The sequence below is a fragment of the Mesoplodon bidens genome (genome assembly GCF_964165515.1).
Source record: "Mesoplodon bidens genome assembly, chromosome: 4".
Taxonomy (NCBI): Eukaryota; Metazoa; Chordata; class Mammalia; order Artiodactyla; family Ziphiidae; genus Mesoplodon; species Mesoplodon bidens.
In genome coordinates this window covers 125,532,617-125,559,768 of record NC_138160.1, presented here as the reverse complement: position 1 = coordinate 125,559,768, position 27,152 = coordinate 125,532,617, and the positions used below count along the sequence as shown (strand labels likewise).

Below are 27,152 nucleotides of genomic sequence, written 5' to 3'. Positions count from 1 at the left end.
AGGGGCCTCATTCTCATTGGATTCTATGCAAAGGACTTGGGAGTTAGGCAACATGGTAGCCCTGTAGGCAAAGGTAAGGAATTTGGCTTTTATTTTATTTAAGAAGGAAAATCTGCTAGTGTTTGAGGAAAGGAGTAACGTGGTTATACTTGTAAATATATCACTCTGTGGCTATGTAAAGAATGAAGCATCTGGGCTTCCCTGGTGGCACAGTGGTTGAGAGTCGGCCTGCTGATGCAGGGGACACGGGTTCCTGCCCCGGTCGGGGAAGATCCCACATGCCTCAGAGCGGCTGGGCCCGTGAGCCATGGCCGCTGAGCCTGCGCGTACGGAGCCTGTGCTCCGCAATGGGAGAGGCCACAACAGTGAGAGGCCTGCATACCGCAAAAAATTAAAAAAAAAAAAAAAAAAGAAGCATCAGGAGGAAGAGTGGATACTGGGAGAAGAGTTAGAAAGCCATCAGAATGGTCCAGGCAAGGGGTGATAGTGGCTTGGACTAAGATTGGGCCGATTTGGGCTACATTTTGAGTGTAAAGTTAACAGGACTTTTTTTTTTTAATTTTTATTTTATGTTGGAGTATCGTTGATTAACAGCCTTGTGTTAGTTTCAGAGGTACAGCAGACTGATTCAGGTATACATGTACACGTATCCTTTTTCAAATTCTTTTCCCATTTAGGTTATTACAGAGTACTGAGCAGAGTTCCCTGTGCTCTACAGTAGGTCCTTGTTAGTTATCTATTTTAAATATAGCAGTGTGTACATGTCGATCCCGAACTCCCAATGCACCCCTCCCCCCTAACCCTTCCCCCGTGGTAACCATAAGTTCATTCTCTAAGTCTCTGAGTCTATTTCTGTTTTGTAAATAAGTTCGTTTGTATCAATTTTTTTTTAGATTCCGCATATAAGCAATATCATATGATATTTGTCTTTCTCTGTCTGACTGACTTCACTTAGTATGATAATCTCCAGGTCCAGGACCTTTTAAAAAAAACTAGATGTGGAAGGTGAGGTTAAGGGAAGAATCCAGGGCGATGCCTAGCTTTTTGGCCTGAGCACCTGCTTCGATGAAGGGCATTGAATGAGTTGGCAAAGACTAGGGGAGGGACAGTCTGGGGAGGAAGCTCACAAATTCCGTGGACTGGAAGATTCACATAAAAAAACAAAGCATAAAATGATTAAACGGGTACCTTTTACTGTTGCACACTTTACCACTTACAGAACCCCTTCTCGCCCATTATCTTAATTGATCTTCATAAAACTCTTTGGGTTCAGAGTCTTTCTTCCTTTCTAAAGCTTGAGGAAATCAAGGCCCAGAAAAGATAAATCTGATACACTGGCAAAGATCATGGTTTATCATGGGTTTATTTCTTGTCTCATGTAATGAATTCAGCCACCTTCAGTACTTGCCCAGCGCTGGAGGATAAAGAAGGGAAGGGGGAATCGCGTTCGTGTGTAATTGACACATGTTTAAGTATATCAGCTAATTTGAGCCCCCCGTGCAGTTCACGTAATTCTATTTTGACAGCTCGGTAGGTGGCATCAATAACTCAGCTGTGAAATCGGCTGTCCACTCAAGCAGCTTCCAGCCCCATGCGTGCAGGTCCCTTTATCTGCTGAATTACTCGAAGCACCTGCTGGCCTGCCATCATCATCAAGCACAGCCCGCGGGCAGCAGAGGGCAGGAGAATGCTCACCCCCAGGGGGCTTAAAATGATACTTGCTTTTATCTTCTCTTATATCTTTAACCTGAACATGAGGATTTAAATAGGATTTATCTCCTAGATGGTCATCCTTAATCCCGGGGTCGACTTAATCTTAAAATTTTGGTGTCATTTGAAAACCCCTACGATGTAGTGAAATTGTCATTGAAGAGTTACATCTGAGATAAATGGGATCATCAAGCTTAGGAAAAAGATGGTGAGATCAAATAAAGCAAGCAATCTGTCAATAAGTGTGTGCAAGGTATTGTGCTAAACACAATGGGATGACAGTCTTATAAGATGCACTTACTGCTTCAGTGTACTTACCATGGTGGGACAAGAGGATGTGAAATTATGGAAGGTATCTAATATTTATATTAAATTGAATGTGAAATTTAGATTCTCAACATCAAAGAGAGAAAATGCTGACCAAATAGTGTTTATGCTGGACATCGTGTTAGATGTTGAAATGAACTGTGATGGCAAACGTCATCCTCAGTGTATCCTAGGTATCCCCCAAAGTTTTGACAAGTAGCATTTTTCAGTCCCTGTTTACTGAGAATCTTCTGTGTTCATATCATTGTAACAGCACAAAACTACAAATTTGTATTACTACAACACGTGGTCGCTAGCCCCTAGGAGGGTTATTAAGTAGTAGAAGCATTCTGGGGATAGTGCCTGATGTATCATGGCTACTAAATCATACTGAATGAAGGAATGAGTGAGACATGTTCATAAAAGATCTAACATCAGATAAAATGTGGTATGTGTCTCACAATACACTAGTGCTGTGATTCTTAAACTGTGTGTAAATGAAGGCATCGGGTCTTAGCTTTTTTCTTCAAAATGAAAATTCTCTTCAGATTTCTTTTAGTTAGGTTAGCGAAAACAGATACTAGTGTAGGTCTTTTGTAAAAGCAAAGTGGCAAAAGGCAAACATTTAGAAAAGCAGGGGATACGCCGCATGCTGTTGTGGCCAGTGGTGTTGGTTCTAGGGTCAGACAAACCCAGTGTGAACTTAACTTCTTGGACTTGAACTTAACCTCTCTCTCTAAGCCTCAGTGTCTCCCTCTATAAAATGGGGACAATAACAGAGCCTGCATAATTGGATGGTTGTGAGGATTCAGCAAGATAATGCCTGGCTCACAGTAAGCAGTCAGTATTTATTTATGAATGTTTTATTCTTATCACAACAATCCAGGAGCACAGAGTTACAGATGAGAAAGCGGAGACTCCAAAAAGCAAGTAATTTACATGAAGTCAGGGATTGAATCAAGGGTGGAACCGAGATTCAAACGCAGGGGTAAAGCCCGTGGTTGAAGCTGTTGATAGACAATGCCTAGAAAGGCTTCCCATCTTTGCCTCACTGGGCCCAAGTGGGAGGTAGCTGGATAGGCCAGGTCCCGGGAGAGCAGAGAACAGCACGAGCATTTCACTGGTGGAGTCTGGCCTTCAGGAAATCAACACGCTAGGGTTCCCTTGTTTCCTGATCACCTGCTGCGGGTGACCCGAAGCGCAGGGTGTAAGCAACCGTGGAGATGGAAACATCTCTTACTCTTCAGCCAAGTTCAAACTGAGAACAGGGCACAGGCGGTCCCTTCTTTCCCATGACCAAGTCATTCAGCAAAAGTGCTTGCTGAGGGATAAAGCCTTTATTTTCTCCAGTGATTGCAAAATGTGGCTTCTCTCTGCATCCGAGCCCAGAGACTTCAGGTCCCAGAGGCCTCGAAGTGATAATGGTATGTCTGGAGCCAGTGGGAGGGCCTAGCAGGTAATAAGGTGCTCAACAGACTTGACGATTGTTCTCCACGTCGCCCCTGGTGCCTGGTGTTAGGTCCATAAGAGACATCTCCGCTCTGGTTAATTCTCTGCGGTTGGTGAGGACACACACCTAATGAAGTCCAAATCAGGGGTTTAAGCCCTAGACCAATTCAATTCATTTTACCGGGACCATGTGCTCGGGGATGGGGGCTCCCTCTGCCTGTGCGCACCAGGTTGAAGGGGTCACCCTTGCTAAACATGGGACTGGAGGAGAAATGATGCAGCCTGGGGGGCAGTAGTGGGCTATAGAACCAGAGCTCGGTTTACATGCTAGCTCTGCTTCTTCCCGGCCTGTGACAAAGCCAGATGACTCTCTGATATATCATGGCTACTAAAGCATACGGAATGAATGAATGAATGAATGAGATGTTTAGAAAAGATCTAACATCAGGTAAGGTGTGATATGTGCCTCCCAATACACTTTCTGCATCTGTAAAGCAGGCAGCTTGTGAGAGTGGAATGGACTGTCACACACGTAAAGAGTCTAGCGCAGGGCCCGGTGGATGGGAGGCAATGGCTCCACCTACTCCAACACGGTAGCTCTGGTCACTCCATGGATGCAAGTTCCAGGAGCATTCGGGCACAGCGCTGAGTGTCCCTAAGTTAGGAGCAATGTTTGCCTATAGAAAGACGGTGCTGGGAGCACAGAGGCATGCACAGGAGCCATGAGGAGACAGTGAGGCAGTGACCAGCCCACACCAGCGTCCCTCCGTGCAGTGCTTGGCCCATGCCGAGATGGACCCTCCTCGCCCTGCTTTGCACGGAGATGACTGTCAGCAGGGAGCTGCTCCCCTCTCCCGTGTTTATGCCTCTCATTGCAGTGATTATGTAGACAGCCTAGAAAACGGGGGCATCTTGGGAGTGCAGCCCTGGCCTCGCGGTGCCATGACAACCAGCTTCCAAGCAGTCGCCCCTAATAATGGCCACACACTCATGGTCTCTACCACCTGGGCAGAGACTCCCAAGGGAGTTCGAGCTTCTCTTGGAGCAGCTGTACACAGTTTCCTGTTGGAAACAAATTATGAGAGGGAGAGAGAGAGAGAAGGAGAAAGCAGGGAGTTAAGACGTCTAACCTGTGATGTATGGAGCGCACCCAGAGACCTGGGGACCCTGCATCATGTTCCTGGAGCCCACTGGCTATAGGAACACGTAATTCCACAGTAGGAGGTATACAACCCCATGGACACCTTTGTCGCCCACCCCCCGACAGAGAGAGGGATATCACAGAGTGAAAGACCAACTATGAGGGCTTGTAATGCTGGGCCTCACTGCTACCAGATTTCTTCATTAGGCTCCTGTCGAGACGCCCACTGCCAACTCATCTTGTCTGGACTGGAGCCGTCCTTTCCTGCTGCCAGCTGGCGAGAAGATGCTCAGAGCCCTCCTTCAATCAGTATCTTTCCAGAATGACAGTTCTCAAAAAGACACCTGCCCCCACTGGGCTAATAAATGATTCATCCTCACAAAGGAAGGACAGTCAGACCCCCCATGAATAAACTTACCTGTGGATGTGAGCCCAAGTTCAGCCTTTAGAGTGACAGGCGAGCCCTGAGCCAAACAGGTCCTTGCCTCCCCTCTCACAGATTCTAGCTCCTTCATGAGAAAGGTCTAACCCAGAGCTAAGGAGCCCTTAGGACACTGTCCTCACCCAGGGAGCACAGGTCCCAGTCTCTCCAAGCTGTGAAATGAAAATCATTCTGTCAGGGAGCACGTGCTGTTGTTATCACTAGTGCCACCTTTCTGTGGATCCCATTCCCTGAACTCGGATTACTTGTAAATTCTGAACATATATATGTTTTATATATATTGCATATATATATATTTTTTTTTTTTAAATAACAGGGAGAAGTATGGAGAGTGACCAAATTAACCAGTAAGGGGAAGGAAAGGATGCAGTGGGCTGAGGTGGTCAAGGAAGTCTTCCTGGAAGAGGCAGTGAGCCCTGATGGTTGAACAGGAGTCAGAGAAACAGGGGAGCAGGGATAGAATGGTATTCTGGACTGATTGTATATCCCCCGCAAATTTATGTTGATATACTAACCCCCAATGTCATGGTACTAGGAGGTAGGGCCTTTGGGAGATGATTAGGTCATGAAGGTCGAAAGAACCCTCATGAATACAACATGTGGACACAATAAGAAAATGACCCTCTGCATCCCAGAGTGGGCCCTTCACCCAAATCAGACCATTCTAGCATCCTGCTCTCAGATTTCTAGCCTGTAGAACTATGAGAAATTTCTGTTGTTCATAAGCCACCCAGTCTATGGTATTCTGTAATAGCAGCACAAACTAAGACGGGAGGGGAATGAGCATGGATCAAGCCCTGGCACATGCTAAATGCTCCATAAACATCGGGCATCATTATTGAAGCATGTAAAACAGAGGTCACACGCTACAGCCCGTATGGCTTACAGGTGGCTTGTGTTTGAGCACATACTTAAAATGTTTAATGACTTACTAACATTGAAACATCAAGGTTCCTCAGAAAAATGTAGACTTTGAGATGATCTGGCAATGCTGGACCCACATTCCTGTGTGGCAGCAGGCAGCTGGAGCTCAGTGGAAACAGGGTGTGGACACTAGTTTGCCACAGTCCCTACCACTCCCTGTTGTGTACCCATGCATGCTTCATCTATCTTACTACCTGATTGGCCCCTGGAGTAAAGAGTTCTCTGACCTTGGTGCAAATGATGAGTCAGCCAGCCAGGTTGCAGTGGAGAATTTGAGCAGGAGAGAAGTGGGCAGAAACATTGGAGTGCTGACCCAGGGCCTGATACGAAGGGCCTGGAATGCCAGGCCAAGTGGATGGGACTGGTGGCTGTTGGCAATGGGGAGTCACTGTAGGTGTCCGAGCAGGGACGTGGCATTGCTTTGGGAAGAGTTACCCAGCGCACAGCAGGATCACAGGCAGCCTCATGTTCTACTGCTATATGCCGATGGTCTGTGAGCCGCTTGGCTTGCTCTGCTTTGCAGCTGCTGTGTTCTAGTTTCTCTGGACTGTGTCAGCCTGTGGGTGCAGCAGCCACAGTGGTGGCCACGGGAATGCTGGGAGGAGATGATGGCTGAGCTGTGATGGTTCATGAGCTCCCTGGGAAGCAGCAACCTGTCCCGGGCCTCTCTGGTCTGCCTGCTAGGCCAGCTGGAGAGGAGAAGCTGCTGAAAGGGAGCAGGCTCTTCAGGGAGCCAGCGGCCACTGCAGCCCAGAGAAATAAGAGCAGCTTCCCAGAGATGGGGGGAGGGGGGGCTCATAAGCCCTGTCCCCTCCCTTTATTGACAGTCTGGGAAAAGAAGAGTATTAATTTCTTATTATTACTATAACAAATGATCACACACTTGGTAAACTTAGTGACTTAAAACAGTAGAAAGTTATCATCTTACAGTTCAGAAGTCCACAGTGTGTCTCACTGGGTCTGCAGGGCTGGGCTCTTTTGTAGAGGCTCTGCGGGAGGGTCTGCTTCTTGCCTTTTCCAGATTCTGGAGGCAGCCTCCTTTGGCTCCTGGCCCCTTCCTCCATCCTCCAACCCAGCGATCGCAGTCGAGTCCCTCTCACACTGCATCGCTCTGACGCTGACTCTTCTGCCTCCTTCTTCACTTAGAAAGACCCTTGTTATTACACTGGGTACCGCCAGGTAGTCCAGCATAATAGACCCTTTTTGTTTGTTTGTTTGTTTTGTGGTACGCAGGCCTCTCACTGCTGTGGCCTCTCCTGTTGCGGAGCACAGGATCCGGACGCGCAGGCTCAGCGGCCATGGTTCACGGACCCAGCCGCTCCGTGGCATGTGGGATCTTCCCGGATCGGGGCACGAACCTATGTCCCCTGCATCAGTAGGCGGACTCTCAACCACTGCGCCACCAGGGAAGCCCGGTCCATTTTTTTCTGTCTGGGAAAAAAAAATTTTTTTTGACTCATTCTATCTTCACTTTGAATGATTACTTATTAAAAGAGATGATATCGGGCTTCCCTGGTGGCGCAGTGGTTAAGAATCCACCTGTCAATGCAGGGGACACGGGTTTGAGCCCTGCTCCAGGAAGATCCCACGTGCCGCGGAGCAACGAGGCCCATGCGCCACAACTACTGAGCCTGTGCTCTAGAGCCTGAGAGCCACAACTACTGAGCCACGTGCCACAACTGCTGAAGCCCACGCGCCTAGAGCTCTTGCTCTGCAACAAGAGAAGCCACTGCAATGAGAAGCTCGCGCACTGCCACAAAGAGTAGCCCCCCCTCGCCACAACTAGAGAAAGCCCGCACGCAGCAACGAAGACCCAATGCAGCCAAAAATAAATAAATAATAAAATAAAATAAAATAAAAATAAGAGATGATATTTACGAATTATAATACATGCAGAAATATTGTGAAAACGGTTATACAAAAGCCAGGGACCAGTGTAACCTCTTCTAGATGAATTGCTCCTGCTTCGTCATGCTATGCATCGTGTTGCTACGGTGTTCACTGTTGAACAGTTATTTGTAGAATTAATGAAGGGCTGTATGAAAAGCAAATTGCAAAGGTAGAGCCAAGCTTTGTTGTTTCCCAGTTCAGAATCCTCTGAGTCTTCATCTGATCTAAGTTCCAGTCTCCAGCCCACGTCTGGAGACTATGTCATTAGGCCCATGGTAATACAGTAGCCACTAATTAAATCTTAAACTTCTCTCACTGTCCTCAGCTGGATAAAGGCCAGCATTATTGGTCCATGGGCATTCTTACCCTCCGTGGGAAAATTGTTGGCTGTTTCTCTCACTGGACGGAATTACTGAATGTGTCTTCTGTAGAGTAGAAATTACTGGCTGCATCTCAATCGGCGAGCCTTTCCTCTCCAGGGGCAAAACTGTTGCCTGCATATATCTCTGAAGGAAAATTGCCATCTGCCTTACTCTGTAGGAAAATTGCCAGTTGTGTCCCCATTATGGGGAAATTGTCAACCATGTCTCCAAACTGAGAAGCACGCCAGCTGTGCTTCTGCATAGAAAAAATGTCAGCAGAAGTCGGCGATTTAAAACCCTGTGCGTGATTCTGAGTCTGTTCCTTTTTCATCCCCCTCCCTGGTTTCCTTTACTCTCCCTCTCATCTGCCTGAGTCATCAGAGCCAGGGTGGTGGTGACATCTTTCAGCACCAAATGAGAGATGTGTGTACCGAGGAAGGTGTGCTACAACTGATGGTCCAGAGACAAACTACTGTGTGTCTGTGTAACGGCCCAGATAGAAGACCTAGAAATCAGTTTAACAACTGGTAGCTCTTAAGATCTGACCCCAGTGGAAGAACCCATCAGGCTTTTGGACTCACTGTACAGCAAGCTTGCCTTACGCAGCACCCACTTCCGCATTGTTGCTGCCTCCCCTGTTATTCTGGGTACACGCCCTATGCTAAGTGCTTGACGTGAAAGATCTCATCTGCCCCACAACCACCCTAGAAGGTAGAGACGCCTCTTATGTCCATTTGACAGATAAGGAAAATGAAGCTTAGAAGAAGGCGTCAAGCCACCTGTCCAAGGCTTCATAACTTATAAGCAGCAGAGCGGGATTTCCACCCAGGCCTGCTGAACTCGGAACCACCTGTGTGCTTAGCCCCCATACTGAATGGGTAGAGGCCTTGGGTCCCCCTCCTGACCCTCCATCTTGGGCATGAGTTCCTGTGCAGTGTCCAGTGTGAGGTCCAGAGGAAGCAGCCCACCCAAGGTCAGCCTTTACCTGTGGTTTCCCTACATTCTTTCTTCTGCTGTCCCAGACTCCACACCCAGCACACTGCATGCTTCCTTTCTACTTTTGCCCCACTTGTAATAAATGTAGTTTTAGCTTTAGCTTCTCTAAAGTCGGCAGTTTTCTTCTTAACTCTTCTTCTCTCTTATTTGTGATTTCAACCCTTCCCCATGAGTTTCCGAGACCTCATTCATGTAGCCAGTCATCTGAACTGTCTCAGGTGAATAGCCCTGTGCCAGGCACCATGAAGGATAACATCAAACACAAGATACTTTCAGCTCCGTGGAGAGGTGTTCATGTCTGTACATGTTAGAACACAAAACATTGTCTGTGCAGGACACCTACCATAGCCTATAGCATTTGAAAGGAAGTCTCAGTAGCCCTGTAACCCAAAATGTATTCTGGGGAACTCCATTCTAGAGAGATGCTGGCTGCAAGTGATTTTCTAAAAAAAATAAAATGGAATGGGGAAGAGGGCGGTGGTGTGATCCAATAAGCTCTGAAATCAGGATTAAGGCAGTGGTTCTCAACCAGGGGCAGCCATGCCCTGCTGGGGGACATTTGGCTATACCTGGAGCCATTTTTGGTTGTCCCCATTGGGTCATGGGGCTTAGTGAGCTGAGGCCAGGGATGTGGCTAAACATCCTACAATGTCCCAAACTTTCTGGCCCCGAATTCAGTACTGTAAAGGTTGAGAAACCTGGATTCCTAGATAAAGAATATTTTTTTGTTGTTTACCTGCAGGACTTCTCAGCACTTTTAATAGGCTAATTGCATTATCAACCCCCAAAATTGAGTAGGACTTTCCAAAGCTCAGTTGACCTCAGAATCTGGAATCCCTGACATATTCCTGAGCGTTCTGCTAAAGTCACTGTGGGAAGGCTAGCTTAGAGTAATGAGCATTAGTAGAGGAAGCTGACATTGCTTTCTAGCAGTTGTACTATGATGTACCGTGTGTGTTTGTGTGTGTGTGTCTGCTTGGAGATTGTAGTGCTTTTAAATAGTGTCCAGATAACTCATTAGTTTTGAAAATTATCCCTTTTTTTGAAATATACTTTCTATTCTTTTCTTTCTTGCATTTGGTAGCGCCAATTACATGTATAATTAACCTTTATCCATATATTCCCTGTGTCCCTGAAATCTCTTTATACTTTCTATTCTTTAGTCTGTTCTTTTGAGGGAGATACATTCTCCACATATTCTAGTTCACTCATTCTCTCTTTAGTGGCTAAATGCATTTATTGTGTTCTAATTGCCCTTGTTTCATTATTATTTCCGTTTGGTTCTTTTTAATATATTTTCTAATTATCTGTGAAAATTCTTAATTGGGCATTTTATTTGTTGAAATTATGGAACACTTATTTTAAAATGTGTGTGTGATGTGTCCACTATCCATCTTTATTTGCTGTTTTATTCTCTGTGAAAAGAAGTTAGTTGTGTCTAGTTTCCCTGGTAGAGTATATCATTAATAAAAAACTGACAATTTTTTTTTAAACTTGTAGTTGAAATACAAGACCAGTGGGATTCGTAGACCTCTTATTATCTCAGAGCTGGGAGGGACCTGGTTGGCAGTCCTACCTCCTTCATATTATAGACAAGGAAACAGGGCCAGAGAGTTGATGGTTGCCCAGTCATTCAAATGAGAGGCAGTAAGGCCGAGGTTAAGAGCATAGGCTAGAAGCAGACTGAGTTCAGATCCTGACTGTGCGTCCTAGTAGCTATAGAACCTCTGTGCCTCAGTTGACTGATTGTACTGATTTGTGGAAAAGAGTATCTGTGAATATCAGATGAGTTAATACATGTAAAGCACACGGCGCAAGTGCTCAACAGATAGCAGGTGTTATTAAGAGCTGGCTCATTTGTGTTTAGCCTAGACTCCAACCCAGCATCCCTGACTCCCAGTCTGATGTTCTTTCCAGTATCCCTTGATGGGCACAGGAAGAGGTAAAGGTAAGCAGGAGCAGAGGCACAGTAGTGGGAATGCACAGGTATATCTAACAGATGAGGGAGCTCACTTTGACTTGACTGTTTAAACAGAAATGATACTGACAATGCAAGGAAAGGCAGGTTGTGGAGGCAGGGTAACAGGCAGATGGTCAGTAGAAAGCCCACCTCTACTATTCACTACCTGCATGAGCTACTCAGCCTCTTCTGGTCTGTCTCATCTATAAATAAGGACAGTGAGAGTACCTTCCTCATAAATCTGAGCATTAAATGGGATAAGTTATGCAAAGCAGGAGGACCAAGAAAGGGTAGCAGATGTCATGATCATCACTGTTAATGTTGTTACTGGGGTCTCCAAGACACAAGCTCCCTGTTGGTGAATCTGACACATCCCCAATGAGTAGGTCTGTGCTATTAGGATTTTCTTCAAGGCTGCTTCCTCTCTCTACCATGGTTCTCTTCATTTCTTCTCTTGATGTCTTTATTTTCTAGAAACTGGTAGAACACTGCAGATCAGCAGGATTTCTAATGCCAAGTCAAGGGTCTTTAGGAGAAATACCAGTTCTGATTTGTCTCAAGATGTGTCACTCAAGCACTGGATACTATTGTACCACCCATTCAGTAAATTACACGGAACACAGTGATGTTCCATTTGCATTCCACTAGCTGGTTCCCCAGCACCCTTATTCCCCTCTGGGAAAGCAGTAAAATCTCACCTTTTCACATCTGCAATGAAAATTCTGTAATTGTTTAATGTTTGTCTCTTCCTGTAGCCTGTGAGTTCCATGATGGTAGGACGGGGTCTGTGTTGTTCCTTGTGTCCTTGGCATATAGCACGGGACCTGGCATGTATCACCCGACAAATACTTTTCATGTTCTAGGTGACGTACTAAGTGTAGTGCATGTGTGTGCATGCACATAAAAGACACTTAAATAGCTGAGAAATGATTGCTCAGCCTGAATTGGTGAAAACCTTGAATTACAGATGACTTGTATTATTTACACACTTTTCAAGGACTTAAACAAATTTCAGGTGGATAGAGTATCGCTTAGATAGTTAAACAGATCATGAAAGGAACCTAGTAGGTAAGTATTATTTTCATTTAAAAATTTAAATGGATTATCAGTATTCATTCATTTAACATATTTACTGAGCACCTCCTATGTTCCAGGGGATACAGCAGAACAAAACAGACAAAAACCCCCGCCCTCATAGAGCTTGTATTCTATTAGGAAAGACAAATAATACATATTAAATGTCAGTGCACATAAACTGGGGGAGAAGGACAGAGGGAGGAAAGGCTTACTCATTGCAGACAGGCCACAGGGATTAGAATCCAGGGGTGAGAGATGACCTGACGGCCTGGGCTTCTTGTGGTGTGTTGACAGGGTCATTCAAAGTCCTGGGGGCTCCAAACTACACTTGCTAATGATGGGGTAAGGCTTGAACTCATGAGCCCTTGGTACAGAATCTGTGCTCTTAAGTGTTTGAAATGGATTCATTCTCTTAAGGACTTGGGCTGTGTAAACAGGCTAGAGTAGGACTAAGAGCATTAAGAGCCCTTCCACTAACTTTCATCTAATTAATGCACAATAAAAAATACTTAGTGCAATAGCCAGGAAAAAGAAAGAGCCTTCCAGCTTTATAGTTCCATGATGCTATGTAGATTCTACCCTGATATTTTCTTACAGCTCCTAAAATAAGGTCTTGTAGATGGTACAAGGCAGAATTGCATCATGATTAAGGACAGAGACTTTGAAGTTAGATAGACCCACGTTCAAAATTCAGCTCTTCCTCGGTTGAGCTACTTGGTCTTGCTGCGTTGTCTGTGGACAGGTTGCAAAGCCTCTCTGTGCCTTAGTTTTCCACATCTATAAAATAAGAAATCATGGTTCCCACTTCATAGGATTGTTGTAAGGATTAAATGAGATAAAACATGCAAAGCTTAGGGCCTGGAACATAATAAGCTTCCCATAAACAGTAATTATTGACACCATTAAATATTGTTGCTGAATGAATGAAAGGAATTCATGAAGTTGATATTAAGAATTGGATAAGCATAAACATGTAATGAACTACAAAATGCTGTGCTGGTGGGTATGTTATCTATATCCTGGCCTCTACATTCTACATAAATAATTAGCGATACATGGCTTGATTAAAATTTTTCTTTCATTTCACCTCCATTTTCTGGGGCTGTCACTTTAAGGCTTTACAATGTTGCTACACTGGCCTGCTGGTATGCCAAACTTTTGGAGAACAGAGTCCTAGGTATAACCTTGTAAATATTCTTTACTTCATTTAAATATCCCCAGGTTCTGTAGTCCTCAGTCCCAAATTCTCGAGTCTTTTAATTGAAGTATAGTTAATTTACAATGTTGTGTTAGTTTCAGGTGTACAGCAAAGTGATTCAGTTCTACATATATATTATTTTTTCATATTCTTTTCCATGATAGTTTATTGCAGGATATTGAATATAGTTCCCTGTGCTATACAGTAGGACCTTGTCATTTATCTTTTATATAGTTTGTATCTGCTAATCCCAAACTCCGAACTTATCCCTCCCCACCAAGAATCTTAGTAAATGAAATATGATTGGCTAATACAGAACCAATGCATGCTTTTCATGATAAAAATAGCGACTGACATTTATTGAGGACCTGCTATGTGCCAAGCAACATGCATGTCCACTCTGCAGCTGGGAAAATGGAATCTCAGAGCAGTAAATAGAATGTGGACAGCTGGTAAATGACAGAGGCAGGAATTGACTGCTTCCAGAGCCCTTCCCACTTACTGCCTCAAGCTGGCCTTGCAGAAGAAACACTGGGTAAGGGGTAACCAAGCCTCAGGGCCCCCATTCCTCTCTCTTTGGGGATGTTTGTAGGGGGCATGCGTGGAGTTTCTAAGTCCCCAGTCCTAATGAGATTACGTTGAATAGAAACTAAGGTGAAAATCTAGTTCTCAACTCTGAGATACCAATCAGAGTCCAGGGGCCTTCATTAGTGCTCCATCGAAGTCCAAGGGAAACGGGCACAGACTGAGACAAGGGGTCAGAGACTGTATTGACTTCATGTTTTTCTGTTTCAATAGGTTTTTTACTTCTCAAGTTCAATTCTGATTGATCAGTTTTTTTGTTGTTCTTTTAAATGGTTCTGTGAAAATTAGTATTTTGGTTTGACTTACGGTTTAATTCAGCAAGGTTTGAAAGACAACTCATTATATTAGATTATATTAGATTTTCTACAAAGAATTTGGGTTTTTAAAATTTTTTTATTTTATATTGAGGTATAGTTGATTAACAATGTTGTGCTAGTTTCACGTGTACAGCAAAGTGATTGTTATACATGTACATGTATCTATTCTTTTTCAAATTCTTTTCCCATTTAGGTTATTACATAATATTGAGCAGAGTTCCCTGTGTTACACAGTAGGTCCTTGTTGGTTATCTATTTTAAATATAGTAGAGTGTATATGTCGATCCCAAACTCTCAATTTATCCTTCCCCTCCCTTTCCCCTTTGGTAACCATAAGTTTGTTTTCTATGTCTGTGAGTCTGTATCTGTTTTGTAAATAAGTTCATTTGTATCATATTTTAGATTCCACATATAAGCGATATCCTATGATATTTGTTTTTCTCTGACTCCACTTAGCATGATAATCTCTAGGTCCATCCATGTTGCTGCAAATAGCATTATTTCATTCTTTTTTAGGCTTAGTGATACTCCATTATATATATGTACTACATCATCTTTATCCATTCATCATCGACAGATGATGGACATTTAGGCTGCTTCCATGTCTTGATTATTGTAAACAGCACTTTTTTGTGGTATCTTTGGTATTGGTATCAGGGTGATGGTGGCCTCATAGAATGAGCTTGGGAGTGTTCCTTCCTCTGCAATTTTTTGGAAGAGTCTCAGAAGGATAGGTGTTAACTCTTCTCTAAATGTTTGATAGAATTTTCCTGTGAAGCCATCTGGTCCTGGACTTTGTTTGTTGGAAGTTTTTAAATCACAGGTTCAATTTCATTACTTGTGACTGATCTGTTCATATTTTCTATTTCTTCCTGGTCCAGTCTTGGGAGATTGTACCTCTCTAAGCATTTGTCCATTTCTTCTAGGTTGTCCGTTTTATTGGCATAGAGTCTCTTGCATTTCTGCGGTATCCATTGTAACTTCTCCTTTTTCATTTCTAATTTTATTGATTTGAGCCCTCTGCCTTTTTTTCTTGATGAGTCTGGCTAAAGGTTTATCAATTTTGTTTATCTTCTCAAAGAACCAGCTTTTAGTTTTATTGATCTTTCCTATTGTTTTCTTTGTTTCTGTTTCATTTATTTCTGCTCTGATCTTTATGATTTCTTTCCTTCTACTAACTTTGGGTTTTGTTTGTTGTTCTTTCTCTAGTTCCTTTAGGTGTAAGTTTAGGTTGTTTATTTGAGATTTTTCTTGTTTCCTGAGGTAAGGTTGTATTGCTATAAACTTCCATCTTAGAACTGCTTTTACTGCATCCCATGGGTTTTGGATCATTGTGCTTTCATTTGTCTCTAGGTATTTTTTTATTTCTTCTTTGATTTCTTCAGTGATCTATTGGTTGTTAGTAGCATATTGTTTAGTCCCCATGTGTTTGTGTTTTTTACAGTTTTTTTTCTTATAATTGATTTCTAGCCTCATAGCATTGTGGTCAAAAAAGGTGCTTGATATGATTTCAATTTTCTTAAATTTACTGAAGTTTGATTTGTGACCCAAGATGTGATCTGTCCTGAAGAATGTTCCATGTGCACTTGAGAAGAAAGTGTAATCTGCTGTTTTTGGATGGAATGTCCTAAAAATATCAGTTAAATCTATATGGTCTATTGTGTCATTTAAAGCTCGTGTTTCCTCTGTTTTGATGATCTGTCCATTGGTGTAAGTGAGGTGTTAAAGTCCCCCACTATTATTGTATTACTGTCGATTTCCTCTTTTATAGCTGTTAGCATTTGCCTTATGTATTGAGGTAATCCTATGGTGGGTGCATATATATTTATAATTGTTATATCTTCTTCTTGGCTTGATCCCCTGATCATTACGTAGTGTCCTTCTTCATCTCTTGTAACAGTTTTTATTTTAAAGTCTATTTTGTCTGATATGAGTATTGCTACTCCAGCTTTCTTTTGATTTCCATTTGCATGGAATATCTTTTTCTATCCCCTCACTCTCAGTCTGTATGACTCCCTAGATTTGAATTGGGTCTCTTGTAGACAGCATATATATGGGTCTTGTTTTTGTATCCATTCAGCCAGTCCATGTCTTTTGGTTGAGGCACTTAATCCATTTATATATTAGGTAATTATCAATATGTATGTTCTTATTGCCATTTTGTTAATTGTTTGGGATTTGTTTATGTAGGTTTTTTTTTCTCCCCTTCCTCTTTTGTTCTTTTGTGATTTTTTTTAAGTTGGTCCAATTTTATTGAAATCTGTTACAGAAGACAATTCAAATAGGAACCACTGTCTGTGGTTTTAAGGCCTGTAGAAATCTGAGTTACGTTTTACTGCAAAATATAAAATACATTAATTCAAACTACAGTGTAAAAAGATTTTATTAATAATGAATTGTATGTCCTCATTAAAGTAGATATTTGCAAATGTTTTCCTAAATAGTTACAGCTAATTTAGAGTTATCTTTTAAAGTTCAAACAGCTAGTTTAAATTTGAGAAAACATACACTTACTGTAACATGAAAGATGTTCACATTGAGATACTTCAGCCCCAATTTCACAAACTACTGGAAATTAGAGGATACTTTGTTGCTAGAGGAACAAATATCACTTACGTCAGGGAAAATTATACTAGACTACCAGTTTAAAATAAGTAATAGTTCACATAATATTAGAGAAATTCTCTCTTGCCTTACAAATGCAAAATAAATCCTCTAGACTCCCTTCTCGGTAGAGACCACCAGCTCACTACCCAGGCTCTGAAACTTAGCACAATTATGGAAAAAACAAGACAGAGTTCAGTATGAGAATTAGCCAAAACATTTCCGGAGGGAAGCATTTCTGATTTTGTTTTTGTTAAGCATTCTCGATCTTTAAGCTCTTTTTTAAAAAACAAAACAAACAAAAAAAATCCCACTCAATTCCCAAGATCAGTTTGAAAATGAAAAAAATAGATCTGATGGCTCTCACAGCAACCTTCATCATGTCAAGGCAATTTAACTCACATCTCCTGCTATTTCCTCCCCATTTCCTACTGACAGCGTCCCCCCCCGCCTTGCCCTTAGAGTAGTTGAGGTTCCCTGTAATACAGACCCTTGGTCTTTTTAGCGTTAGCTAAAACACGTATTTTGAAAAATGTGTTTAGTAAATACCCTTCAAGTCCTGATCTAATTTCCTGATATTTAAAGCACATAAGAGGTGGTGTCCCCTGTGACTGTCTAATGCTTACCAACTATTTAGGAAGTTCCCTTGACTCTTTAAGTTCGCCTTTAGAGATTAAAATTCAACATAGAAAAACAATCAGTTATCAAACATCTATTCCTAATTTAGAGTAAAGCTACCTTACATAGCAAAACTCCACTTATTAAACTCTATCTCATGCAAACTTAAAATTTTTAAAATAGTAATTCCAGGCCCCAAGGTAGACCCCCTGGTGGATGAGGCTGTCTAAGAGGCTTGTGCAGGTTTCCTGGTGCAGGTCCCTCTGGTGGACAGAGACATGTCAGAGGGTGTGTTTAGCAAGCAGCTGTGTGCTCAGGAAGACTTTAAGCTGCCTGTCTGCTGATGGGTGTGGCTGTGTTCCTGCCATGTTGGTTGTTTGGCATGAGGCATCCCAGCACTGGAGCCTACAGGCTGTTGGGTGGTGCCAGGTCTTGGTGAGAAAATGGTGGCCTCTGGGAGGGCTCACACCAATGAGTACTCCCCAGAACTACCACCACCAGTGTCTTTGTCCCTGCAGTGAGCCACAGCTGCCCCCTGCCTCTGCAGGAGACCCTCCAGTACTAGCAGGTAAGTCTGGCTTAGGCTTTTATGAAGCCACTGCTTTTTCCCCTGGTTCCTGGTGCACACAAGAGTGGGGTTTCTGTGCCCTCCAAGAGGGGAGTTTCTGTTTCCCCCAGTCCTGTGGAATTCCTGTGGTCAAACCCTGCTGACCCTCAAAGCCAGATTCTTTGGGGCTCCTCCTTCTGTTGCCAGACCCCCAGGCTGGGGAGGTTGATGTGGGGCTTAGAACTTTCACTCCTGTGGCAGAATTTCTGTAGTAAAATTATTTTCCAGTTTGTGGGTCACCCACCCAGCAGGTATGGAGTTTGATCTTACCGTGGCTGTGCTCCTCCTACCGTCTTGTTGTGGCTTCTTCTTTGTCTTCGGATGTAGGATATCTTTTTTGATAGGTTCCATCACTTTGGTTGATGGTTGTTCTGCAGTTAGTTGTGATCTTGCTGTTTTTGTAAGAAGAGATGAGCTCACATCCTTCTTCTCCACCATCTTGTCTCCGCCTATAGATTTTCTACATAGGATTTGATAATGACTCTGTGAGTGTGTTGAGCGGGCAGGAAAGAGGAAGCCTTGGGGGATGAGTTACTCAGTGACCTGAAGACTGATGTTTGGTTCAGCCTAAAATTGTAATAGAAATGCTTATTAAGTGGAACCATACTCAATTGCCATTACTATAGATCAAAAATAATTAAATGTAGGCAAATATGTATAGCTCAACATCATACATGCTAAGCACCCAGAAGGCAAAGATTTCATTAATTTATCTGGCTTTGGTTCCAATCAAGCAACAACTATTTATTGAATATTTATGTGCAAGAGTCTCAGTACAAAGAAAAGAAAAAACAAAATCCTGCCTTCAAGAAGCACACATTCCTAGTTGAGATAAGCCATGGATTGTTAAATGCTAATGTGAGAAATGATGCTTTCATTGGGAGAATACCTGAGCAAATGCTAAGTGAACAGGCCAGACCAAGTGTGATGGGGCTTCAGAGAAAAGAAAAGATCATTTGGGGCTAAAATAACATGTAAAAGATGAGACATATGAATCAAGCAAAATATGACACAATGAAGGAGGAATGATCAGGCAGGGCATAAAGATGGGAAACATCAAGATGTATTTTGCACATCCAATTTGAACGAGAGAAGTTCAAAAACAAGGTTAGAAAGATGAATTAAGGCAGCTTACAATAAGCTTCAGTGTCTTTTATTCAGCTGAATCTGTTGAATGAAATAATAAGCAGCTAGATACCAGAGCAAATGGAAAATATATACAAAAGACGTTGTAGCCAGAGTTTACCTATGCAACTGAGGCACAGAAAAGTTAAGTAACTTGCCCAAGGTCACACAACTAGTCAATGGTAGTCTGACCTTAAGCCCAAGGCAGTCTGGCAGTAAGGTCCCACTATTAAGCACCATGATCCAAGAGATACGTATACATAGGTGCACACAAAAATTTCTGTTTATTCATAGCCGCATTATTCATAATAGCTAAAAAGTAGAAACAACCCAAATGCCCATCAACTGATGAATGGATAAACAAAATGTAATATAGCCATACAATGGAGTATCATTCAGCCATAAAAAGGAATGAATCATGCCACAACATGGATGAACCTTGATAACATTACACTAAGGGAAGGAAGCCAGTCACCACAAAAGAATATATATATATATATACACACACACACACACACAGAGGGAGAATGATTCCATTTGTGTGACATTTCTAGAATAGGCAATTTCATAAAACAAGAAAATAGATTAGTGGTTGCCTGGGGCTGCAGGAATAGGTAATGGGGAGTAACTGCTAATGGGAATGGAGTTGTGGGTTTTTTACACGGGATGAGGTAATGAAAATATCCTAAATTTAGACTTTGTTTATGGTTGCATGATTATACTAAAAAAACCCCACCAAACTATAAAACTTAGATGAGTAAATTTTATGGTAAGTGAATTATATCTCAAAAAAAGGCATAAACAAAAATTTAAGTGTGTAAGATGACTACAGGTTATAGTATATGCAGTGATACCCAGGAACCATGGGGAAAAGTGAAAGAGTCAGATACATAGACCTGGAGCTTGTGAACCGTCAGTGCCAGATCTGTGGATGTGACAAGTCCCATGGGAGTCCTTCCATGAGAAACAAAATGTAGAAACCAGTGACCGGTTGTTCTGCTGCCAGGGAGCTGACATTTCTGTTAGCAACTTATATTCTGCAGATTCCAGCCCTACTCCAGGTTAGACTGTTGGCTTTCTAGCTGGCCCAAACACGTTAGCATCAGCTGACAAGGATGTACTAAATTTGTCTTGTTTTGCTTTTGTTCTGCAGTTTTTGAAGAGCCGGAAGATCCAAGCAACAGGTCGTTTTTCTCTGAAATCATCTCTTCGATTTCGGATGTGAAGTTCAGCCACAGTGGGAGGTATATCATGACCAGAGACTATCTGACGGTCAAAGTTTGGGATCTCAACATGGAAAACCGCCCCATCGAGACTTACCAGGTACAGACCACCACCCACTAGTATGTAGATTGGGCACTTCTTCAGGGGTTCCAAATCAGCCCCTGCCTGCAAAGGCTTACAAAGCAGAAGAATAAAAGACATGTTGAGCGAGTTGAACATCCAGAAATAGCAGGTAGACAGTTCAGTGTAAGTCTGGATAGATCTAGCCTAGAGGAAAGGTCAAGAACCATGCCCTGAGGCCCCAGTGTTTACAGGCTGGGGAGAGGAAACGGATTTGGCAAGAGAGACTGCAGAAAGTGCCAGTGAGGTAGGATGGAAACTGAGAGGAGTCCTGGAAGCCAAGTGAAGAAACTGTCTCGAGGAGGAAGAAGTCACCAACTGCCGTATGCTGTTGCTGAATCAAGGAAGGACTGAGAAATGGTCAGTTGGATTTCGTAACATGGAGATGATCAGGCACCTTAATTAAAGAGTTATAGGTGAAGTGGTAGGAATGAATGTCTGATTGGAGTGGGTTCAAGAGAGACTATAACTAGAGCATGGGAAATGTAGTGAAAATTTTTTTAATTTATTTATTTATTTAATTTTGGCTGCTCTGGGTCTTCATTGCTGTGCGGGCTTTCTCTAGTTGCAGTGAGCAGGGGGCTACTCTTCTTTGTGGTGCACAGGGTTCTCATTGCGGTGGCTTCTCTTGTTGCGGAGCACGGGCTCTAGGCATGTGGGCTCAGTAGTTGTGGCTCACGGGCTTAGTTGCTCTGTGGCATGTGGGGTCGACCAGGGCTTGAACCCATGTCTCCTGCATTGGCAGGCAGGTTCTTAACCACTGCACCACCAGGGAAGCCCTGTAGTGAAATTCTGAAAGAGATTTTGTTCTGAAGAGGAATAGAGAAATGGGGTAGTAGCTGGAACGGAATGCAGGATTGAGGAAGTCATCACAGCTTGTTTTATGCTGATAGGAGTAAGCTCATAGGGAGATAATTAACTGAAGCAGTCAACTTCTCAAGGGAATAGATTCCACTGCAGAATTGGACTTAGATGAGGTGGGCAATTCATCCATCAAAGGAAAGAGAAAAGAGTAAATAGCTACAGATGCAGTAGGTTTGTCAGTTTTGTGATGGGAACATACAGATGGTTTCTTCTTATTGCTTCTATTTTCCAGTAAAATAAGAAGCAAGGTCACTAGCTGAGTGAGAAGGAAAAGTGTAAAACTCATCTAAGAGAGTGAATTGACTAGGGCAGTATGGTAGGGTTGCTCAGGGATCCACTTGAGGTTTATATTATTGATTTAAAGTGAGACAAATCTGTGTGATTGTGTGTTTTTTCCCAGCCACATTCACCTGCTTGGTATAGGTAAGGAAGAGCAGAAAGTTAGATTTAACCAGTGATGGGGTTTTGCCAAGGGAGTACAATGGAAGGAGGGAGAAAAGCAAGTTTGTTGAAGGTATCTATTAAGGGAGTGACTGATTGATTAGAATGATGGATGGCTGAATCTAAGGTAGGTTATAAGGGGAATGAAGAATTGATAGGAAGTAGCCAGAGTGATACTTACTAAACAAATACAGTTATAGTAATGACAAGGCTCATAATATGACCCAGAAAGCAAAGGACAAAACATACTGAAAATGATGAGGCCAAGTAACCAAGAGTCCAGAGTATTCGAATCGCTAAGAATGATGGCAGGGATGGCGAAGGAAGAGAGATTGAGGCACTAGATGGCCTCCAGGAATGGGGTAGAGGGGCTGAGAACTGTTGCTGACTGTAAGAAGGATGGGTAGCAGGAAGTCATGTGGGATGGCATGACTTGGAAGGAGCTGAGGACCCGAGACAGGAATGATGACTGTCCTGAGCAGCACAGAGCCCACCCACCTTGGCACATGAGGGCAGAAGTCCAGCCGCCACGTGAGTGGCCTCAGGAGAAGCAGGAAACGTTGAGAGAGGAGGTTGAGGATACTGAGGACTTTGATGGCTGACCGTGAAGCTGTAAAAAAGTTTGGGGGCCAGAATTCAAGACCACAGATGTGGTCGAGGTAGTTTGGTTACCCCTGTGGTTCAAGTAGCATCCCCTGTGTGTTTGCGTTCTCGTTGTCCCCCACATGCTGCCCTCAGGCTCCCGCTCACAGCCCTCATCTTCAGCACAGGGCTAGAGCAAACAGGAGTGTCCCCCTCCAGCTGTGCAGTCAAACCATCTGGTGTTACAGCCCTTAGTACGAAAGCGATGGCAGTGGGAACTAGAACCTGACAGGGATGTGGCCTGCTGGAGAGCCGTGCTTAGAGAAAAGTAGATTAGGCTATATGATACAGTATATAAACTTAAGTAGTAATTACCACTTTTATTTTAGGGAAAGACTTCTAGAACAAAGCTAGCTAGCTGTGACATGAAATCATCAGCATTTTAAGATCATGGTTCTCAAACCATGTTTACCTAGTAGAACACTGAGCAAGAGCTCTCATAGCCCATTATTGAAATTAAATACTACAAAAATTATTTAACTTATTTTAGATGACATATTTCAAAGCAATTTAGTTAAGTTTATATACTGTATCAGATGGTAATATAGTATATCAAAGATGGTAAACAAACTGAGTGAGTGAGTGTCTAGAACACTGTTGAAAAAAATTGTAAGGACTGGTCCGGTGGGAAGGAATTCCATCATCAATTACTACGGCCTTCCCTGGGCAGGGAGACAGGTGATAGATACTCTTACGTGATTGCTACATGAAAATACTCTTTTTTGTATCTTCATACATCCATCAACTGATCTCAAGCATGTTTCTGGGAATAAGAAGCTGTAGACTTAAGTATGATGAGCTATGTTCACGTTTTCCTATAGAACAGGGGTTGACAAACTGTGACCTGTGGAGCCAAATCCAGCCCCCCATCTGTTTTTGTAAAAGCAGTTTTATTGAAATACAGCCACACCTGATCATTTACCTATTACCTATGGCTGTTTTCATGCCACAACGGCAGAGTTGGGTCGTTGTGACAGACACTACATGGCTCACAAAGCCTAGAATATTTACTGTGTGATCCTTTACAGGAAAAGTTTGTCAACCCCTGAAATAGGAGAACAAACCAACAGAGTTTAATCGTGCTAGGCCTCACAGTGGTCTATCAACTATACAATAGCAGGCTCCCACAAATACATGATTTGAGAACCACTGTGTTGGGAGACTCAGCTTAGTGTCAGGAAGGCCATCCCCAAGCTCATAGGAACATAGCATAGAAACAATTTTTGCAACATGAAGAGAGAAGCATCAAATAGGACCACGAGTCAAGTTTTCCCTTACTCTGCTCTCTAGATGTTTGTTTCTCATGTCTGTATCTTACCTTTTTCTCTCCTCTGATGGGAAAAAAGTCCATCTTCTCTGCCTAAGATTTTTTTTTTTTACAACAGAATATATATTCAACCTTCATAGTGTATACCTTCATAGTGTAATAGATCATCTTTTCCTGTAGAGGCCCTCAGTTGGAGGTAATCAGGAACTTCCCAGAACTGCTCCATACTGTTGGTAGGAATGTAAACAGGTACAGCCACTATGGAGAACGGTCTGAAGGTTCCTTTAAAAACTAAAACTAGAGTTACCCTATGATCTGTCAATCCCACTCTCGGGAATATATCCAGAGAAAACCGTAATATGAAAAGATACATGCACCCCGATGTTCACTGCAGCACTACTTACAATAGCCAAGACATGAAAGTGACCTAAATGTCCATCATCTGTCAATGATGAATGGATAAAGAAGATGTGATACATATATATATAATGGAATATCACTAAGCCTAGAAAAGAATGAAATAATGCCATTTGCAGCAACATGGATGGACCTAGAGATTATCATGCTAAGTGGAGTCAGTCAGAGAAACACAAATATCATAGGATATCGCTTATTTGGGGAATCTAAAATATGACACAAATGAACTTATCTACAAAACAGAAACAGACTCCAGAGAACAGACCTGTGGTTGCTAAGGGGGAGAGGGAGTGGGGGGGAGGGATGGATTGAGAGTTTGGGATTGACATATACACACAGTACTATATATAAGATAGATAACCAGCATGGACCTACTGTATATATAGCACAGGGAACTCTACTCAATATCATGTAATAACCTATATGGGAAAAGAATCTGAAAAAAAAATTATATATATATGTGTGTATAATGGAATCACATTGCTATACACCTGAAATTAACACAACAAACATTTTAAATCAGCTAAACTTAAAAAAAAAAAAGATGGTGCATCAAATAAATAAATAAATAAAAAGTCTCAGGAAAATTATGAAAAAAAAAAAATGCTCCATAACAGATAAGAGGAAGCAGTAGGGGGAGATAAGATTGAAAATAGGATCAATTTTGCCTGTCTTTTTCCTCAAAAAAGTAGGAGATCTTGAATACAAGGATAATAAATTAGGCTCCCCTTGCCCACTGCACTAATTCCATCTTGACATCCTTCGCCTTCAGAAGCCCCACTCCTCTTCTTCTTCTCCCTCTATTACACAGAACTTGGAAGCAAGTCAATGATAAAATCAAGGAGAGGCAAGAATCAGGCTTGCTTTCTAGAAAAGAGATGGATTCTTGAGGTCAGGGTCCTCCAACCATCAGAAGAAAAGTTCGACCCCCAATTTATGCCCTTACCTCCACCATCGATTTCTTCCAAGGAAATAGTCTGTGCTGATTTGGGAGAGGGGGAATTATAGTCAAGACCAGGGTTAGGCAAACCATGACTCAGAGGCCAATCCTGTCTGCCACCTATCTTTGTAAATAAAGTTTTATTGGAACACAACTCCCACTCATTTGTTTATGTCTTATAGCTGCTTTTGCATGACAAGGGTAGAGTTGGGTGGTTGCTCTATGGCCCACAAAGTATAATTATTTACTATCTGGGCCTTTATAGAAAAAGTTTGTCAAGACCTGGAATCAGCTCTCTCTTTGTCCCAGGACTCTCTTCTGCTTTGCTCAAGGATTCTTAATGATAACTAGAGATCTTCAACAAGCAGAAATGGCCCTACAAACAAAATCGCCTTCCAGATCAGATCTGAGCCACTTCCAATATGCACAAAAGGTGGAGGAAGGGAAGGACAATGTCTTAATTTATAGCAGAGTTCCCAAGCTCAAGACACAAGCCTCGCCCTTACATCCCATTACCTAACAAAGCCAAAAGCCCAGCTGCAGATGGATTCTCTTGTCACTGTAGCACTGAAGCAGATACCCTGACAAGGCCCAGAACTGTTTGGGAACAAGAGAGTAAAGGTGGAGGAAATTAATTTGCAGACTTAGAAATCCTTACACTGTCCAAATAACTCAGAGAGCTTTTCAAATACCCAGAACATCTAATGGAACAAGGAATGAATCTGACCTCATTCCTCTGCCCAGTGCTAAGCACACAGCTGAGCCTCTGAGCTCAGCATCCAACAGAACTCTGGGGTCAAGGGAGGAGAGGGGCCTAGGCTGCAGGAAAAGGGAGAGTGAACCATCACTGTCCATCTAAACAAAGTCAAACAGTGCTTTTCCTAACGTCCCTCTGCCTTCACCCAATTTTAACTCCCTCTTGGCCTCACCTCAGTTCCCAGCTCCTGTCTAGGACTGAGACCCCACATAAGGCGAGGCCAATGAGGCAGAACCAGTGGGAGGTAGATTGCTAGAGAAGGCAAAAGTGTGTGTGTGCTCCAGAACCCAGATCCCGGGTTCACTTTCCATTCTGTCATTTCCTTTCCTGTGTGATCTCGGACAAATGGTGTCATACCCGGTACTTCATCCTCTGTTAAAGCGAAGAGAATGACAACACCTACATCCTAAGATGATGTTAGAGATGAAATAAGAGTCTATGGATAAAGCGCCTGTCTAATAATAACAAGCTGGCATATTATGTATGCCTGTTACAATTACCAGTCCCTATGACAGAGCTCAGGAAGAATTCAAAATTGTACCCGGATTACTACCCTCCAAGCCCTCATCCTCTGCCTATTTGCCATCTTCACCTGAGTTGCTGAATGCAGCTGGAGAAAAACACCCCAATCATGCTGACCAGATGCATTTAAAATTCACATCCAACAACTTCAAGCGGCCCTCGGCGCCTTCCAGAAACCCTGCACTGTTTGCCAGCTACCCCCTCCCCTTCCTCACTCTCAGCTCATAACCTTGCTTCTTATTTCACTGAAAAATAGAAGCAAGAGAAAACTGCTGCATACTCCAGGGCTGTGCCACGCACATCACATCAGAGTCTACTGGATGAGCTCCCTTTGCATAGACATCTCCAAATTATAGATCCCCCAAATGAACGTGGCAACTCCATCTTTCCACTTGCTCAAGAGAAAGATGCAGGAGCCCTCTTTGACTCCTGTTTTCCTCTCCACACTTCAGTGGATCCATCCCCAAGACCCATCAGCTCTCCTTCCAAACATGTCGAGAATCCGACCACCTCCCACCCCTGCCCGCTCTGGTCCCAGCCGTCATCTATCACCCAGGTTGTACCTAGCCTCCCTGCCTTTGGCCCTGCAGGCTTACAACTCTCACGACACAGCAGGCTCAGCATCCTTTCTGTGAAGTCTTTGACAT

General features: G+C 43.0%; 1 protein-coding gene across 4 annotated transcripts in view; it reads left to right on the top strand.

Annotated features, from left to right (window-relative positions):
- Positions 1 to 27,152, top strand: part of PPP2R2B (protein phosphatase 2 regulatory subunit Bbeta) — a gene marked incomplete at both ends in the record, with an annotated part of 458,963 nt that overhangs the window by 427,639 nt on the left and 4,172 nt on the right. For all 4 annotated transcript variants that reach the window (XM_081230516.1, XM_081230517.1, XM_081230515.1 and 1 more), the window contains one exon: positions 20,465 to 20,634. In XM_081230516.1, the coding sequence (XP_081086642.1) occupies positions 20,465 to 20,634 (170 nt within the window). The remainder of the gene's footprint in view (positions 1 to 20,464; positions 20,635 to 27,152) is intronic.